We start from the raw sequence: 17,620 nt of genomic DNA, 5'->3' as shown, positions 1-17,620 counted from the left end.
TCAAGGGCAATTAAGGTTGGGCAATAAATACTAGCTTAGCTAGAGATGCCTACATCCCATGAATGAATATTAAAAAAATATCCTGCAACCCACAATGGGGAAGTTCAGTGGTACATGACCAAACCATTGGTTCTATGTAAGGCTTTTAGAAGCATGTTTCCATGAAGGTTGTGAATGAAAGAACACTTCCAGGGGATGTAAAAAGCATCTACTTTTTCCTTGGCATTTATCATGATTAATTCAAACACATTAACAGAGACTGGGACAGCAAGAAATGCTTAGTTCAGGTCATTCTTAGAAGATGTGGAGGATTTCAATTGAATTGCCTACACTAGCAAGGTCATTAAAACATTTTGTGGTAAGGAATTACCATGCATGAGTGATCCTAGTGGTCATCTCCTGCTACCGCTGCTGTTTGGCATTCCTTGGCCGCTTACATAATTCCTGACTTTATGTAGAAGCACTTCTACAGATTATCTGGAAAGTTAGGTTCTCTGCACTCCTGCAGCACTGACAGAAATTACCTTATTTGAAAAATATTTTGCCAATTGTATAAAATAAATTGAAGTCTGGTGACCCCAGTAACCTTTTAAATTATACAGCAGCACTCTAGCTTCCCACCCCAAGTGCTGAACTCCCAACGAGTCACACTCATAGCATGGGGAACTCAGCAATAGGATTAAAATTAGGTGAACTCAAGGGACTGCACCAGGATAAAGCACAATTCTTGCCTGCAGGGCATGAATCACACTCTGTCACGCTTAGGTTTGCAATTTTGCAGGGAGAAAATTTCAACCTGGCTGAGAATAGCTAACAGAACAGGCTTGAGAGCTGAGAATGTCATACTTGTATACATCGCTGGTCACTATCCTGTGACTCCCTGCTGGGAGTGCATGTGCTTGGATGTAAACTCTGCTACCTTGAAGCTCAAAAGTTTGAAGATAATTACTCTTGAGGCCCATGCATGAAGAACAGCTGCTTGGGTGAAGTGTAGGAGGATGACTGGTGTCCACAGAACCACAGCCCGGGTAACGTGACATCTTCAGGTGGAGACAATAAGATACAAAACTTAAGAAATCAAAGGCGAAAATATGTTAACCAATGTTAACAACTTCAATGAAATAAATAACCATGGCGAAATAACAAACAGAAAATAAATTTAGTACAGGAGCATGAGTTACCTGAAACCATGGGTGGAATCGTCCACTCCAGTTTACAGCAAGTGTCGTAGCGGGCATGAGCAGAAACTATCAGGAGATCACAAAAATCGGTTTCATGTCATCGTATCACCTGTTTGAGATCGTCTGCTCCACCGGTCAATGGCAGGCTGTGTTTCCCACCACCGCATGTCGGGAACCTAATTCTAATACTTTAGCATCTCATTATAAGCCCTGCTCACCAGAATCATCCCCCCCTACACTGGATCATCCAGACATATGTTTCACAACTATACATAAGCGACATGCACCTGGTGAGCTGCACTTTGCTTGGGATTTTGAGGCTTGTTTGCTTACATTGCTTCAGGCAGCACTCACAGTCATCAGCACCAGGCTTAACAGGCAGCACCACATCACTTTTAGGAGGGCTCACAAGCAGGTTTCTACCTACCAGACCAACTGTAAGGCATGTGTGGCTTTTCAATGGCTGCAGGGCTAGGGCTTTCTTGGGGAAGGGGGAGAAGTGGCCTCAGGCAAGGGAAGAGGCTGCAGGATGAGAGCTGTACTGAGGAAGGAGGGTAACCCAAGGTGTGTGTAGGGGCACATGTTGATCTGTGCAAGTGACCTCAAGATGGTGAGTGCTAAGGAGGCAGTCTCCAGAGGAGATGAGGCCAGATGGAGATGTGAAGGTGTGTGTGAGAGAGTGAGTGGTGATGTCCCTTAAGCTGGCAGTGGGTGAGATGCCAGTGAATGTGTGATGGTCTTGTGACTATGTGAGTTTGGAGTGATGAAATAATTGCTTTATCCTAAGAGCATAAAATATAGGAGCAGAAATTAGGCCATTCAGCCCATCGAAGCTTCTACGCCATTCAATCATGGCTGCACAGATAAGATCATTCATCCTCCTTCTACACTGGATGGCCAACCTCTCTGTGCAGCGCTGGCATTGGCCACCACTGCCACCGCTTCTCAAGCCAGAGTGGTGAGATTGCTGGACCTCCTGTGACCAGAACTGGGTTGGAGGACATCACGGCAGCCTCTAAAAGGCATTCCAGTGACAGGACACTGGATTGTTCTTGGTTTTCAGGGCCACGTCTTCACTAGAGCAGCCCTGAGCTCCAAGAATTGAGAACTGTGTGGGCGGCTGCAATTTAAGTATGGCACCCAGAGTGAGGAAAGGGTGAAGTAACGGCTTGGCGGGTGATTCAGAGGCTGCCGCCAGCGAGATGCTGTGTTTCCTCTGGCTGCATAATTAATGAGGCAGGAAGTGGATGATATGGCGTGAAAACTCGTCATTGCAGCTGGTGGGTAAAACGTCGTTTCTCACAGCCACTACCGCAACTCTGGGATGACTCCACCCTCTGTATGTGCATGCTGCTGAAAGAGAATCAGAATCTAATAGCCTAAGCCTTCAAATATATTGGTGGAGCAATGAAACTTCAAGCTAAATCAATCACAAATTAAGATTTAAAATTGGAAATGTCTGACAAGGAATTATAATTTCAAAGCTTACTAACTGTAAGAAGCCATATGTCAGTACTCTACATGTGTGGGCACTCATTAGCACAGAAAAGGCTTAAATCTTCCAGCTGTTTCCAAAATATAATGAAAGAGGCAATGTTTAGTTCCATTTTAGCGAACTGATATACGGTGCCAAAAAGCGAGAGGATTTAGCTCCAAATTCTTACATTCTTCTCAGTTCCTCTTTTGAGTTGCACAGTGCAGTGAGGCATCACATGGAGACCAGACATTTGACTGTTGGAAGAGGGAGATTAGATGAGGAGCTCCTGTTGAGTGTTTCCTGGCAACCAGAGGAGCAGTAATGTTGATTTGGGTGCAGTCCATTACTTCTGGCCACCAAGCCCTTGGCAAGAAAACAAATGGTGTGGGAAGGCTTATGATGAAGAAAAATATCTAAGACTAGATGTCCTTCATTAGAGCACTCATTAAAGAGTTTCCCATTTGCTTTGTAGTTTGCCAAACAGCTAGTAACATAATTATAATCTCCTTAGGAAATTCAACCAGCAACCATGCCATCGGCTAACACCAACATAATTTTTTTTTTTGCAACTGTCTTCATAGTATATAATCACAGATCAGTCACAAGGTCTCTCTTACCAGTTGTTTTACCTTTCTGTTCACGAATCATCCACAGGCCACAATAGAAAATCTTTTGAGTTTTGATTGCCATTTTTAACTCATTTTCATTATATTCAACATATTTTTGTAATAAGAGAGTTCCTTGTATTGTGTTACAAATGCTTTTTTAAACTCCATGAGGTAAATTTCAACCTTCGGGGGTGTAGAAAACTAGCATTATTGAACTATGCACCTGTTATTCATCCCACCTGATTTGCATTTCTGCTAATTGCTCAGATACCACCAGTTTTCTACCCATATTAATTAGCCCTGTATATTATTCAGCCATCTCAGCATGGCTCAATGGATAGTACTTTCATCCGAGTCAGGAGGTTTTGGGTTCAAGTCCTACTTCAGCACTTCTGCACAAAAATCAAGGCTGACCCACCAGTACAGTACTAAAGGGTGCTGCATTGTCAAAGATGCCATCTGTTAGATGAGACATTAAACCTAGGCCCCAACTGTCCTCTTAGGTGGACTTAAAATATCCCATGGCACTGTTTCGAAGAAACGTAGGGGAATTATCCCCAGTGTTCTGGCTAATATTTATCCCCCAAGTAACATCACAAAAACAGATTATCTGGTCATTATCACATTGCTGTTTGAGTGAGCTAGTTGTTGCAAATTGGCTGCTGTGTTTCCTATAACACATCAGTGTCGACACTTTAAACGTACTTATTTGGCTGTAAAGCACTTTGGGACATCCTAAAGTTAAGAAAAGTGCCACATAAATGCAAGTTCTTTTTTTTCCCCTTTTCCAACACAAAATAATTCACAAAGCCAAGGACAATTCACTAAAATTGCATGGTATGGTGCACTAGAAACAAATTGAAGGCATCTCAATACATGGATGAGCAACTCATGTTAAGCAAAGTCCATCTATGAATAGGAAGATGCTAGAAAGATAAATACTGATGAGGTGGGACATTCAAACTGTCTAGCTCATTGCATCACTAGAAACCTAGGCCCCTGCACACGAGGACACCTAAGTAGCTTTTAAATAGTTTTCAAACAGTTAAATAAGTTTTTATCTCCACTTTCATTGCACGTGTTCATCACTTTGTGTGAAAAGATGCTTCTTAACATCAGTCCTGAGCTTGCTTTTTACTAGTTTGCACCCGTGCTGAATTTAACTCTACCGCTACAATTATATTTGTGCAAATGCACAAAGTCATAAATCTAATCTCATTGGGTAATGCTAAGGAATAATCAGTTTACCGCAGAGAACACAATTGGGCCCAATTTCAGCTTGGGCAGACATGGAACAGTCAGCAGGCAGCGCCCACCCCATGTCCTCAAGGACTGAGCCATTTTGATATTTTGGTCTTGCCTGCATAATGCCAGCAAGCAGCAAGCACTCGACCAGCACTTACAGGTAGCTCAATGGTTGGGGTTTGGTGGGCAGATTTGGTGGGGAGAGACTGAGAAATCTAGTTTCCTCTGAGGATCCAAACTGGAAGTTTAATGTTAATAGGGGAAATGCAAATTGAATGGTGAGGAGAAGGAGGAAGGAAATGGGCAGATAGGCTTCCAGCAGTCTAGCTTCACAAAAATCTATGAAAATCAGAAACTTACCTGGTTTAAGCAGCCTGCAGGACACGGATCAGCTATATTGCTGCTATAGCTGGGGAGAGATATTGTCACTGGACTAGTATTCCAGGGACCCAGGGTAATGTTCTGGGAATCTGGGTTTGAATCCCACCATGGCAGATGGTGAAATTTGAATTCAATAAAAATCTGGAATTAAAATTCTAATGATGACCTTGAAGCCATCGTCTGGTTCACTAATGCCATTTAGGAAAGGAAATCTGCTGTCTTTACCTGGTCTGGTCTACATGTGACTCCAGGTCCATGGCAATGTGGTTGACTCTGAAATGGCCTAGCAAGCCACTCAGTTGTATCTAACCAATACAGAAAATTGGATACTGTGGGTGTATCTACAATACATGGGCTGCAGCAGTTCAAGAAGGCAGCTCTCATGGGCAATTAAGGATGGGCAATAAATGCTGGCCTAGCCAGCAAAGTCCACATCCCATGAATGAACTTAAAAAAGGGTTCACGGTAAAATTTCCTCTATTCTGCTTGAAGAATGAGCCTCAGTCCCAACCTTGAAAAAACATCGCTACTGCACCAGATGGATATTTTTCTCCATTTCATATATCCCTGTGGTCTCTAAGTAAAACTGCCATATGAAGTAGGCCCATGCCCAATTGGGGTTGGATTGACATTACCCAAACTCCTTTTAAATAGGAACGTGCAGCCATCAGACAGAAAATCACATACCATTAATGTGGCTGGATTTGAAACCTGACCACAGAGGTGAAAAGTTAGTGTCTAACCTATCACCCAGTTCCTTTGGAATCAAAAGTCATGTTTTTTTTTTAACAACATACTTCTTCGATCTAAAGCATTACCTTCATTCCAGCTGCTGCCGCTGGACCACCTGGGTCTACTGCCTGAATATGACATGGTCTTCCTCCTCGCACCACGAAACCCCAGCCCACTGCATCACCCACAATCTAAAATGAAGAGAAATATACGAAAATAACTCTATTTTATCGGAACTGCTTTATATTCTTTTAAAGTGGATGTATTTCTTTTCTACAATGCTCTGCACATTATGTTAAGCAGATTGTGCAAGGCCTTACTGTTGGCATGGAGCCTCACTCAATATGACCATGGGTCAGAGATAGGGCTACAGAGCATTGTAGCTCTGTGTTCCACACTCATGTTTATCAAGGCTCCTAGCTAGAAATTTCAGAGCTCCCATTTTCGGGTGCTCCCTCCAAGGAGTGAACTTACCCTGCGCACAAGTGGCGAGCTCTGAGGAGCCTTGTATATTGTCTCTCTTACCTCATTGCCATGCTAATGGCACCGTGGGAGGAGCTCCATACAGCTAAGTACAGAAAATTCCGGCCTCAGCTATCTCAAAGGTTAAGTGATGATCTTGGGGATCCAGTCAGAAGTATGCGCATGCTTCACGCCCGACATTTTGGAGAATTAGGAGGCTGCTAGGTGCCTGAAAAATGGATACAACATGATGCAATTCCTCGACCTTCCCATCAGTGGTAGGACCTTGCAAGTCTGTCCTTGTATAAATATGTATTAAAATAAATGCCTGTGAAGTATTTAAACCATAATTATCATGGCTGCTAATGGTGTTTTTGTCTAAAAAGCACTTTTTTTGTTGTCCATGTTAAAGATTGGGTGCCCAGATAACAAATGCTCCTGACAACAAACATAAAGTACTGAGAGCTGTTGAAATTTATTAATAAGATTTGATGACAAATATATTTGTGCGGATGCTGTTTAACAATTGGAAATGCTTGTAATGGAAAATTCCATCCGCTGATATACAGATCAGAGGAAATTAAAGTTTTCAGTTGACTGTATAACAGTCCGGCGAAAGAAAATCACATTTGAAAGATATTAGGCATCTCAGTGATCCATGGATGCAGAAAGAATGTGAAAACTGAGTAGGTCAAAGATTGTAATGATAAAGTACTGAGTGTAGTTAAGAGCTGGAGCACTATTGGTAAAGACTCAGCTTTCAGGCTAGAAGCTTGAAGGTCACACCAATGTCACAACAACATTTAACTACCAAAACTACACAATTTGTTCACCAATAATACAAGGTAGACAGACCTGAGAACTATGCAGATAAAACAAAAACTTTCAGGAATCAGCAAAATTTCTTTATTTTTCCAGTTGCAGTTCAAAATACTTTCATTGCAAAGTCCAGATTGAAATGTTGGTGCCAGTAAAATGGCTTTAGCTTGTTTTGTTTTTTGATCAATGCAGCTTACATTAAAAAAAACACTGTCAATATTAGCATGTCTCACGCAAGGTATTTGGCACAGGAGCATGTTCATAGCTTCTTCCACTTAGCTGAAGGAAAGCTGGTCCACCCACTAATGCAGATGGTTATTTCTTTAAATTACAAATTTTTGATGAGCTTATAAATTAAAAGAAATCGGATTAACATTTTTAGCAGGCGATTCACCCCAAGATGTAACTGGACCAGTTAAAATATATAAAGCTTTTGAACAGTGTAATCTATGTTGCATTTGATGCTGACTATTCAATTACCTAAAAATTAACAGTGCTATGCTGCTGCTACAAAAATATTTTTTAATTATACAATGATGAGCTCTTCATAACAAGCTTTACATGCTGCAGGGAAAAGTAGAGATAAATAAACTTGCGAATGGGCAAATGTTTAGTTTGTCCTTGCGATTTGGCTGAACTGCAACACGGCCAGGCATCCAAACATGTCAGTTTCAGAGTTCTGCTCATTCTTAAGAAAAGTGGTTGACATTAAGTAGAATTGAAATTTTTTTAAAATGTCATAAACTTTGTCTAAGATTATGTGCTGCTAGCTTGCTAAGTTATGTTGGTGAAAAAATGCTCAATTGGTTGCCTCTCATCATGTGGTAACCTTTCTGGTTATTTGATTGATCACTGCTAACCATGAATAGGGGATCATTTTATATCATTTTATATATAGTACAGAAAGCTAATTTGAAATCAAACCCTTTTGCTCAACCAGACACTGTTACACTCCATATCCAAAAGCTGCTCTTCCTACTTTTGAAGAAAAATATAACAGCAACATAACTGCTAATCTTTAAATGTTTGCTTTTAGGTTGGGTGGACACATCACTGTTACAGCCCAAAAGTTTGGAGAAAGGAAAAAAACACAAGTAAGTAAAAGATTTGAAGTTTGGAAAAATTCTAAAACAAAAGGTTGGTGTAGAGTTTAGTAAATAAAAATGTCAAAGTTAAAAGTTTGTAAAAAAGAAACTGAAGAAGAAAAAGAGAATTTGAGGCAAAAGGGAGGTCACTGGGCAAGAACTGGTGAAGAATTAATTCTTATGGAAGATTGTGCTGCGGGCTCCATTTTTGTTGCCGTGTTATTATTACATTAATAAAGCTATTCCAAACAGATGAAAATCTTTATTGCTAAAACATTACTGTTCATTTCAGTGTTGTAATGCCTGAGTTGTACCAGGGAGGTTGCAATTGCCCTGAACTTAGCTAAATGTTAAAATTACTATTGACTAACATTCTGGTCTGAAGTGAAATTTGGCTCTGTAATATTGCTGTGGAATACTAATGCACACACATCTAGAACATACCTCTAAAATTCCTTTGTTCACTATTTCAACATGGCCATTAATTAATTTATTCAAGCAGATTAATGCCTCCTCTAAATTAGAGAAGGGAATTTTAGATACATCTATTACGCATTTGCATACTTATTGCATGTCCTATTACAGGGCTGTTGTGTCTGAATAACTTAAACATTATTTTCTGTTAAATAATATCAATGACAAGTTAAAATTTGCATAACAAACATAAAACACTTAGTCACAGCCACATAATCTAACTAAAGATTTAACAAAAGACTTTCATATTTCCACCATAAGCTGTTTCTGAGACTCCCCACTCAGCTGGAACACTGCGATTGCCCAAGAAAGTTCCTGGAGCTTCTGGTGAACCCTTGCCACAACCCCAGCAGGAGTATGGCCAAAGGGCCAGAAAACAGATTGAGTCCTGCCTGGCATCAGAGGCCCAAGGAGCCAGGGTAGGAGTTCCAACATCAGTTCTCACATTCCCAACCACTCAGTTGGCATGGACAGGATCGACAATCAGTGTGCCCAGTGAATGTGCTACTCAAGTGGCATAAATGGGTGTTATGGGTCCAGAGCTGGGATGCAGTCTGAACCCCAAACAAAATGTATCTAATCATTTTATGATGCCCCCATTTTAAAATGGATGTTAAATTTTTCCAGGTTGGGGAGGGGAACCTGGCACCCTGCTCCCCACCTTTGGATTGATCAGGTGGGCAATATTCTTGGTCTTTGGGAGAAGATGCACACATAGGACTGGATTTTACGCTCCCCTAGCAGCACGTTTCAAGGCAGGGGGCATGTAAAATCCAGCGGGTGGCCTTACCTATCCTCCTACCAGTCTCTGACCTGTCTGAAATTTTACAGGGGGTGGGGGATGCATCGGGTGGCCCATCCAACTCTGAGTCCAATGAAGCCCTGAAGAAGCCAATTCATGGTCATTTAAATTCCTCATCCTGCCTCTGCTGCTAATTTACCTGTGGTGCACAAGCTGGTGTCGAGCAAGGGGCAACATCCTTTACAGACCCCCTGGGCCCCACCCCAACAATGTCATCTCCCTGCTTGAATTCTCCCCCGGCCTCGTGAACCCAGCTTCCCTGCTTCACCTCACCCCCTCACTGTAACCCCCGGCCCCTGACATACCTGCATTCATCAGTACAGTGGGACTACCTGTAGCCCCAGCAGTGGCCACTGCTCCTAGCTGCTGCTGCTGGAACATACAGACCTGTTGGCAAATTGGATGGCTCCCCAAGGCAGGGCTTACACTCGAGATGGGGTGCAAGTCTCGCCCTGAAGCAGTTAAAACTGCTCTCAAGAGTTAGATTGATGCAGGGCAACCATGCATGGGGATCATAGGCAGGTTCCCCCACTACCCCCTGACTTTTTGGCTGGGGAGGTGGGGACTGCTGCGCCCTGTAAATTCTGCACATGGTGTTAAGGTAGTTGTGTGGGATGGAATTCAAATTAGGTTACTTGCTGATCTCTTACTCAAACAGCAGAGATCAATCACCAGCAGGCACAATCCAAACTGGAATGCAGGGATCGCTGATTCCTGAGGTTTCCAGCTCAGTGAATTACACTGCAAGTTAACAGAAATGTTTCTGCACTTTGATAACATTGGATCTTACACAAATTTCCATACAATTTGGGATAAAGGGTTCTTAACTCTCCCACGGCAGTACTGTAGTTGAATCAGTTTAAAACTTCCCATTTGGATTGTACCACAGCTCCACTGTAGTAACTGATTAAAGCGTCAAGGAATGCACACTTACTGTTAATGTTTTCTTTAAGTAAGGTGCTCCAGGTGACAGGAGTTCTTCATTAGTTACTGGTCTCTTCAACACTACAATGTTAAACACCAGTAAGTGCTTGCACACAGTATGTTAACATTTTAAAACCAATAAAATGACTTTACATGAGAAACCTACCAAGGCCTTTTCTAGGCAGGCTGTTACCAACTAGCAGGAGGGAATCATTTTTTGTTAGTACATTTAGAGAAAAGAGTTGAATTTATATATTGCCTTTTTATATCTCATAGCATTTCAAGGTTTGTTACACAATGGATTATTTTGGAATGTTGTGACTGATACTTGGACAAACTTCACAACTAAACGGGATAGGGAGGGAACGTGATTTTCAAGTTGTCTGTTTCTTGCCTGAAGGACAAGTGAAAGAAAACTTTAGAAACTCCTGAACACCCAGATAACTATTTTGGAGGGAATTTTTGAGAGACCTGGAGAAGCAGGATCATACTGCCAGCAAAACCCCACCCCGCCCCCCTCCACTCCCTCCACTTCCCCCCAACCACCCAACTGCCCCAACAAGCCCAGCCTATCAGCTGGGTCCACGGTGAAGCTGACCATTTTTCCAAAGCCAGCAAGTGAAGTGCAGTGAAGTGCCCGTTTGTTCCTGCAGTCTGCCAGTTAGATTCAAATGAGTTCCAAACATGAAAATAGCGGCTTTAGTCAGGCATCCCTGACACACACTGGCTACGCACTCATTCTGGGCTAAAACTAAAAAAATACATACCCCACCACCCCCTACAATCCCCACATCTCAGTTCAGCATTTGATTTAAAGGATAGTAATCCAACAATGTAATACCCTCAATGGAGTGTCAGTCATACTCTGATTTTGGAGTTAGGCTCAAACCCAGAGCATTCTAACATAAGGGCAGGAGTTTTACAAAGTTAGTGATGAGCTTTTTCTGGCCTTGAGCTTTATTTGGTAAGGAAAGCTCAGGAGTTAGTTCTTCCGATTTTTGCAAATCCACTCGCTCCTGATTGGCTTCTGCCACCACCATTTTCCTGTTGAAAAATCCTTGAGGCTCAATGTCCACGTATAAGTTGAATAAGCCCTTTTACATCATGATATTTACAATGCCAAAATACCGAAGACTATCTTTATCCACCAGGCAAAGGTATGTTTTCGTTTTCCCCCAAAAGATTTAAATGCTCTTATGTCTGTTATCTATTAAAACAATTCGCTTCCACAACAATTACAGAAAAAACCCCTAGTATCTCTTAAGTATTTAAATTTATTATTTCTGTTAATTGCCTTGCATTAAATTGATGTAATGTAATTCAGAATTTTTGTTATTTACTAGGCATTGCACTCCACTAAAGTTGTAGTTTTATTGCACACAGTAAATCTCAGAAACATGTGATCAGATTACAACCTGCAGCATGCCAAGCACAGCCCGTAGGTGGGAGAGCAGGAACAAGGACAGGGCTGTCTAATAAATAACTACTCACGAAAATAGTCAACTACTTTGCTTCCAGAACAGCATGCAGGGCCACATTAATGAGTAAAACAAAACTGGTTGTAACTTTGTTTTTATACAAAATAGGAAGTTTTTGAAACGTTATAGTTAATTAATACCAATGAAACAATGAATGGTCTAAAGAAACACTATTTTGACAGCGTGCGCAGCATTGGCTAGATCAACTGGAACCTATAAAACCAGAATAACTGAATACAAAATAAATGACATTGACCTCTGAGATTAGAAATGATCACAAAAGTTCATAATGGATTGAGAAAAGTCTTCAAATGTGCAAAGCTTTGCTGTAGCTACTTTTACATAATGCCAAGAGAAGAAAAATTCCACATTTGAAACTTGGATCCCCAAGCGCAAACATATTTTTCAAAGATCAGGGGTGCAATATTAATCCCCATGCACCCCACCCTCACCCCATCGCCCCCACCAAGTAAGATATGGGGAATGTGATCCCAACATGCTAATCACTTTGCCTTTTTAGTGGTGGTAATATCGGGGTACCTGAGTGTCCAGCCGTGGAATGGTGGGACATTGAATCAACATTTCTAAAGCAAACTTCAACAGTGTAACCCAGGGGTTGGGGAACTGGTTGGGGTTGAGTGCTGCAGGCTCCACCAATGAAGTGCCTTTTGCATTATCTGTTGGCCAGGAAGAGAGGGAGTACCCTCTCCAGGATACTCAGGGAGTCTTAGGCTGCCACCCAGCCCCGATTGTGGGCTCTCTTCCATCCCCCCATGTAGGTTTCTCTTCCTGCCCCATTTCTACAGGTGTAGTCTCCCCTCTCTGGTATTCATTTGCACAGGGGCTGGCTGGGAAATGGGCTAAAATTTTTAGTAAGATCTGTGCCGTTAAGTTAAGTTAGGCACCCCTGTTGAGCGTGCCAGAAGCGAAAATTGCGCTCGCTAAAATCAGGCAAATATCGAGGCACCGCAAACTTTGCATGCTGCTTGCTTCAACAGGGCCGGCTGCAGGTGGATCACAATCCCCACACCCCCCAAAACAGGTGCAAACCAATTATTAGCCCCTTTTAATAAAGAGCTTTGACAATAAATGATTTTGGCATTGAACATCACAGGTTACATAGACGGGGCAAGATTTTTCTTATTGAGAGGGAAAAATTCATCTGGGGGGGACTTTCCCAACCAGGACTAAGGCCGGAATTTTCCAGCACGCCCGTGCCAACCCCCCGCCCCCCCCCCCCCCAAACAAACGCGGCAGGTTCCTTGGCAGCAAGGCCAACAAGCCATTGAAATCTATGTTTACATCCGCAGGACCAGAAGATTCCGCCGGCATGGGGGGGCTGGAAAATTCCGGTCTAAGTCTCTTGACAGGGGTGGGGAGGAAGGTGGGGAGTGTTTTCTGCTGCGGAGGCTACCGGGAATTCACGTGGTATCGTGTGACCACAGCCACATTAATTATGCAGTTGGGATTTTCCCAATGTATTGTGTGGTGGGGCGGGCTGAATGGCGCACTCCCTGCCATCATATTCGGATGCCATATGTAAAAGGTGCCCAGACAGCAACTTACTAACAATGCTAATTGAGGTGGCAAGAAGAGGACTGGGACCTCCAGCGCTAAGGTTTACTTAGCATGCTCCTCGACCAGGTGGAGGCCAGGAGGGATATGCTGTAGCCAGCTGATGGGAGAAGGAGGCTAAGCAGGGAGACCAACTCTGCATGGGAGCAGGATGCCACCACAGTCAGTACCCAGGGCCTCCAGCACAGGTCAGACCTCTAATGGTGGAAGAGGATGAATGACCTCATCCGTGCAGCCAGGGTAAGTGAACCCACAGTCGCTCACATTAACCACAATGAATGGTAGAGAGGACATGGGTTCTGTGGCAGCACCATCAGGTCACGCTTCGTAACCCCACTGAAGTCCATCCACTCTGCAGGTGGAGAGGCCACTGTGTGTCCCTCACCCTTCCACACAGAGAGCTCACAATGCAGTCTGGTAGGGAGGGGAGGGGGAAGTCAGGATATGGAGCTCAGGCATTGAGGGCACCAGCAAGCTCTGCAAGTGACATGGCTCTCTGAAGCTCCTTGAGGGGAAGGGGCATCTGGAGGGAGATCGAGGTGCTCCACCCGCCTATCACATAGCCACGGCAGAAGCTCCCCTATGGCTCCCGCAGTGGAGTGCAGGTCTGCGCACATCTCCAGCAGAATCTCCTGGACTAGGATCCATGGAGTCTGCCATTCTCCCCATGGAGACCTCGATGTGTGCACGTCAGCACCACTTCATCAGCCAGCAGGCGGACAGCCTCCTCCACCTTGTGTGCCATCCATTGAGGACACCTGACATATCTGCCTGATGTTCCCTCACCTCTTGCTGACTCTCCAGCATCATTTGGGAGGCCAATTCCAGAGGCCCGTCATCAGACTCGCACCTCGCAGATGCCTCTTCCCCAAACGTTGGCCCACAGCAGGACAGCCAAAATAAGCTGGGGCCTTCCAGGCCTCAGGTCTCCAGAGAACGGCCGCCAAGGTCATCCAAGACAACAGGGCCAACTGGTCAGCAGGCTGCCTCTACCCATGCTGCGGAATTCAGGCGAGTACTTAAAAGAAATGGTAGGGAGAGGAAAATTAAGAAATACTGAAATCACAATTGGTTGCACAAGTGCACTATTGCTGTCACAGATAGCAAACTTTTGTATATATGTTCACTTTTACTTTAATCACATCCAATGTGTAGTTTAAGCTATAATCCTTAAGTCTGAGTGCTCCCCACCGTATCCTTGCATATTGATGGGCTCACCGCTCTGGAGGGTGGTGGCCTGAACCCTTCTGGACAACCTGCAGTACATTAATGAGATGCCACATAATCCAGTGAGTTATCTCTAAGACTGGAAGCATGAGAAAGATACATGAAATTGCTAGGTATAATCGGATGCTAAATACAATTCCTTCCAACCCTATCTTCTCTGTGCTCTTTGAGCTGGGCAAGTTAAGCCATAACCGGCGAGGGAAGGAGAAAACAGAAGGAGGTCGGTCACACATGAAAGAAGTGACAGAGTTCGAGAAGCGGGCAGCCCAGCTGGCAGGGCTAGGGCGGGACCGGCCATTGGAGATGAAGAGACTGGATTTGGTCCTCCAACCAGGAAGAATAAATGCATGTCATAGAAACCACAGGGCCAAGGGTGCCTCCATGTTAGAGGCAGTTCATGCTGTCACTCACTCTCTCCTCTCTCAGTTATGCCTGCCGCCAGGAAGAGGGCAAAGTCCAAGCCGCAGGAAGCTCTGACGCAAGCCCAAATCCGGAGAAGAGCAAGGACATCATAGAAACTGTAGAGGCATCACGACAGACACCTCTACCCTCCACCAGCCCAGGGACACACACCTCGGTGGGTATTAGCTCTAATGTAAGAAGGGTCTCACACCCTGGTGGTCACCACATAGACACGCGTCCGCAGCAGGAGGAGGCAGGATCAACCAAGATCATCGGTATTTGCCAGGACCCTTGCGAGCCTTATGCAAGTACTCTCCAGTGCAAACTGAGCCTTTGGCCTTCAGGCTCCCAAGGCCCTAGCATTGCAAAGGCTACATGCTGGTGTTCCCCTTCAGTTGTCCAGTTGAAATGAGCTGCATCGTTGCCCATCCCCGATGAACCAATTTGCATGCTCTCCATAGTTGCGACCAGTTGAGCCATAGTGATAGTGATCTTCTATCTTCACTCCAACACCTTTTCCCTTCATTCAGTCACCACACTCTCCTCCCCATAACCATTGGCCCCCTGGTATAATGGCCAGAATTTTCTGTTTGACGGGCGGGCGGGCCCAACCGACTCAGCAGCAGGCAGGCAGCCGATTGCCGCTGCCGAAACGGGCTGCGCCGCCATTTTCCGGGAAAATAGTCACAGGGGCGGGCGGCTTCAGACTGTCGGTTCCAATGGGGAGCCGGCAGCCTGTATAAAGAGTGGCCAGGCAGCCTGCTTGAAGCAGTGCACCATAGCTACTCGGAGAGAGAGGAAGGGAGCTGTGGTTCCAGAGGAGGAGGGGGGCAGGCTACAGGAGAGGCCAGCAGGGGGCCACTGTGCCCCTCGATTCTCCGATGCAAGCCTTGCTGTCCTCCTCCAAATGGTTTCCAGCCGTCGGCATGTGTTGTATCTGGAGGATGGGAGGATGAGGGCCCCCCATGACACCAGCCAGGCGTGGGAAGAGGTTGGTGATGCTGTGAGTGCCCATGAGGACGTGCGGTGCACTGGCACCCAGTGCAGAAAAAGATTCAATGATTTGCTGCGCTCTGGAAGGGTGAGTTCCATGTCGGCCTTGGGCATTTGACCCAGAAGGTAGCCTTAGCCTTTGAGCACCCCCCACTCCCCCACCACGTCTTGCTGTCATTACTGTATTGGGCATTTGGCGCACGCTGGGTGGGCAAACGGGTACTGACCATGCTTACATCAGCCTTAGTGGTTGAGGAGAAGATGGGTTCTCCCCGCAGCATATGTTGGTGTTTGTGGCATTTGAGTAGTCTGGGGGCAACCTGCAGGGGAGGCAGCTAGACACATACTCAGAACTCCAACACATGTCATATTGATGGTGATGAGATGGTAGAAGGGGAGCCTCAAGGTGTTTTGGCCAAATGCCATCTGCTGACATCGGCGCCGCACCTAGTTGTGCCTCATTGCCATGGACGCTAAGACCCGTGTGTTATTCAAATTGATGGACGACTAATGTGTCCAAGGCGGCCGTTGGGGGAGGGGGTTGGGAGCAGCTGTACTATCTTCTGGGGACTGATCACCAGCAGTGTCGACAGGTGCCGATGGAGGCCTCAGATCAGCCACTGTGGATGGGGTGCGGCGTGCGCGTGCAGAGTACATGAGCGATCAGCCTCAATAAATGGTCTTCTCTGTTCTGCAGGCAAAAAGTCAACACAATATGCAGGAGCACCAGAGGACTGGAGGTGCAAGCGGCAGGAAGCGCGTTTGCATCTGGCTGGGTTGCATGAGGGTGTGCTTCAGTTGGTCTCTCCAGTGGAGGAGTCCAGGCAGAGTGCACGTGAAGGCATGAACCTCAGGGCAAAGCTTCACACTTCCCTCCACTGAGAGATTGGTGACTCTCATGGAGGGGGGGTTCAATCGGATGGAAAATCTTCTGATTGGGTTATGCTCTGACCTGCAAGCCCTCAGTGGTAATAACCACGGGTGGTCATTCCCAATGTGGGAGATGTTTTGGGCACCAAGCGTCAGCGCTCGGTTCCCCTGCATCTGTGTTGAGCAAGGAGGTCGAAAGGGACCTCACGACGCAGCAGGTGCCTGTCGTCGCTGCCAGTTCTTCTCAGGGCGCTCTGGATGAGGGCAGCAGCTCCTCCACCCCTCTGCCAGTCAGCGTTGCTTCCGTTGAGGCTGCGACAACTGGGGAGGTGCCAGTTCAGGCCAGAGGACGCCTGCCAAGGTCATTGGTGCCAACAGGACAGCAGAGTCAGCAGGCTGTCTCACAAGCCACTCTGACCGATGGGGCAGCACCTAGACGTAGCACCCGAAAACATATGCATAAGGCACGTTAGGCACTCAATGGGTTTGTCACTGGTGATTTTGTGTTGGCCTTAGAATATGGTACAAAATTCTTCTTATTGCAATGGAGCAGTAGTCTCTGTTATTTTTTTGGAAGTAATAAAGTCCACTTTTCTAACCATGGCTGAGGGTGTTTCCTTTGTGTTGCATTTTTCTTTTTCACAGATGTATCATGAGTGTTTGAGTGGACATTGATGCTTCTGTACTAAGCCCTTAGTTGCAGCTGATAAGGTGGAAGATATCATAACTAAGTGCCACGTGTGGAAGTGCCAGGCAATGCTGTTCCTGCTGATCCATGAGTGTGGAGCTTGCTGAAGGTTCTTTGGATTAAACTGTCCCGGATGTCCCTGCCTCCCTGGTGTAACAGTGGGTCGGCATGCTGCCCCTCATCATCGCCCTGTGCTT

The 17,620-nt window shown here is 45.2% G+C and overlaps 1 protein-coding gene across 1 annotated transcript in view; it reads right to left on the bottom strand.

Annotated features, from left to right (window-relative positions):
- LOC121287519 (DEP domain-containing mTOR-interacting protein-like) overlaps window positions 1-17,620 on the bottom strand; it is a 75,931-nt gene that overhangs the window by 17,818 nt on the left and 40,493 nt on the right. Inside the window, exons 7-8 of the mRNA XM_041205453.1 lie at window positions 10,201-10,271; window positions 5,711-5,815 (exon numbers count right to left, since the gene is read on the bottom strand). Of these exons, the coding sequence (XP_041061387.1) occupies window positions 5,711-5,815; window positions 10,201-10,271 (176 nt within the window). The remainder of the gene's footprint in view (window positions 1-5,710; window positions 5,816-10,200; window positions 10,272-17,620) is intronic.

Source organism: Carcharodon carcharias, chromosome 14 (genome assembly GCF_017639515.1).
Source record: "Carcharodon carcharias isolate sCarCar2 chromosome 14, sCarCar2.pri, whole genome shotgun sequence".
NCBI classification, from domain to species: Eukaryota; Metazoa; Chordata; class Chondrichthyes; order Lamniformes; family Lamnidae; genus Carcharodon; species Carcharodon carcharias.
The sequence above is the reverse complement of the archived record's forward strand: the minus strand, read 5'-3'. Positions and strand labels throughout refer to the sequence as shown.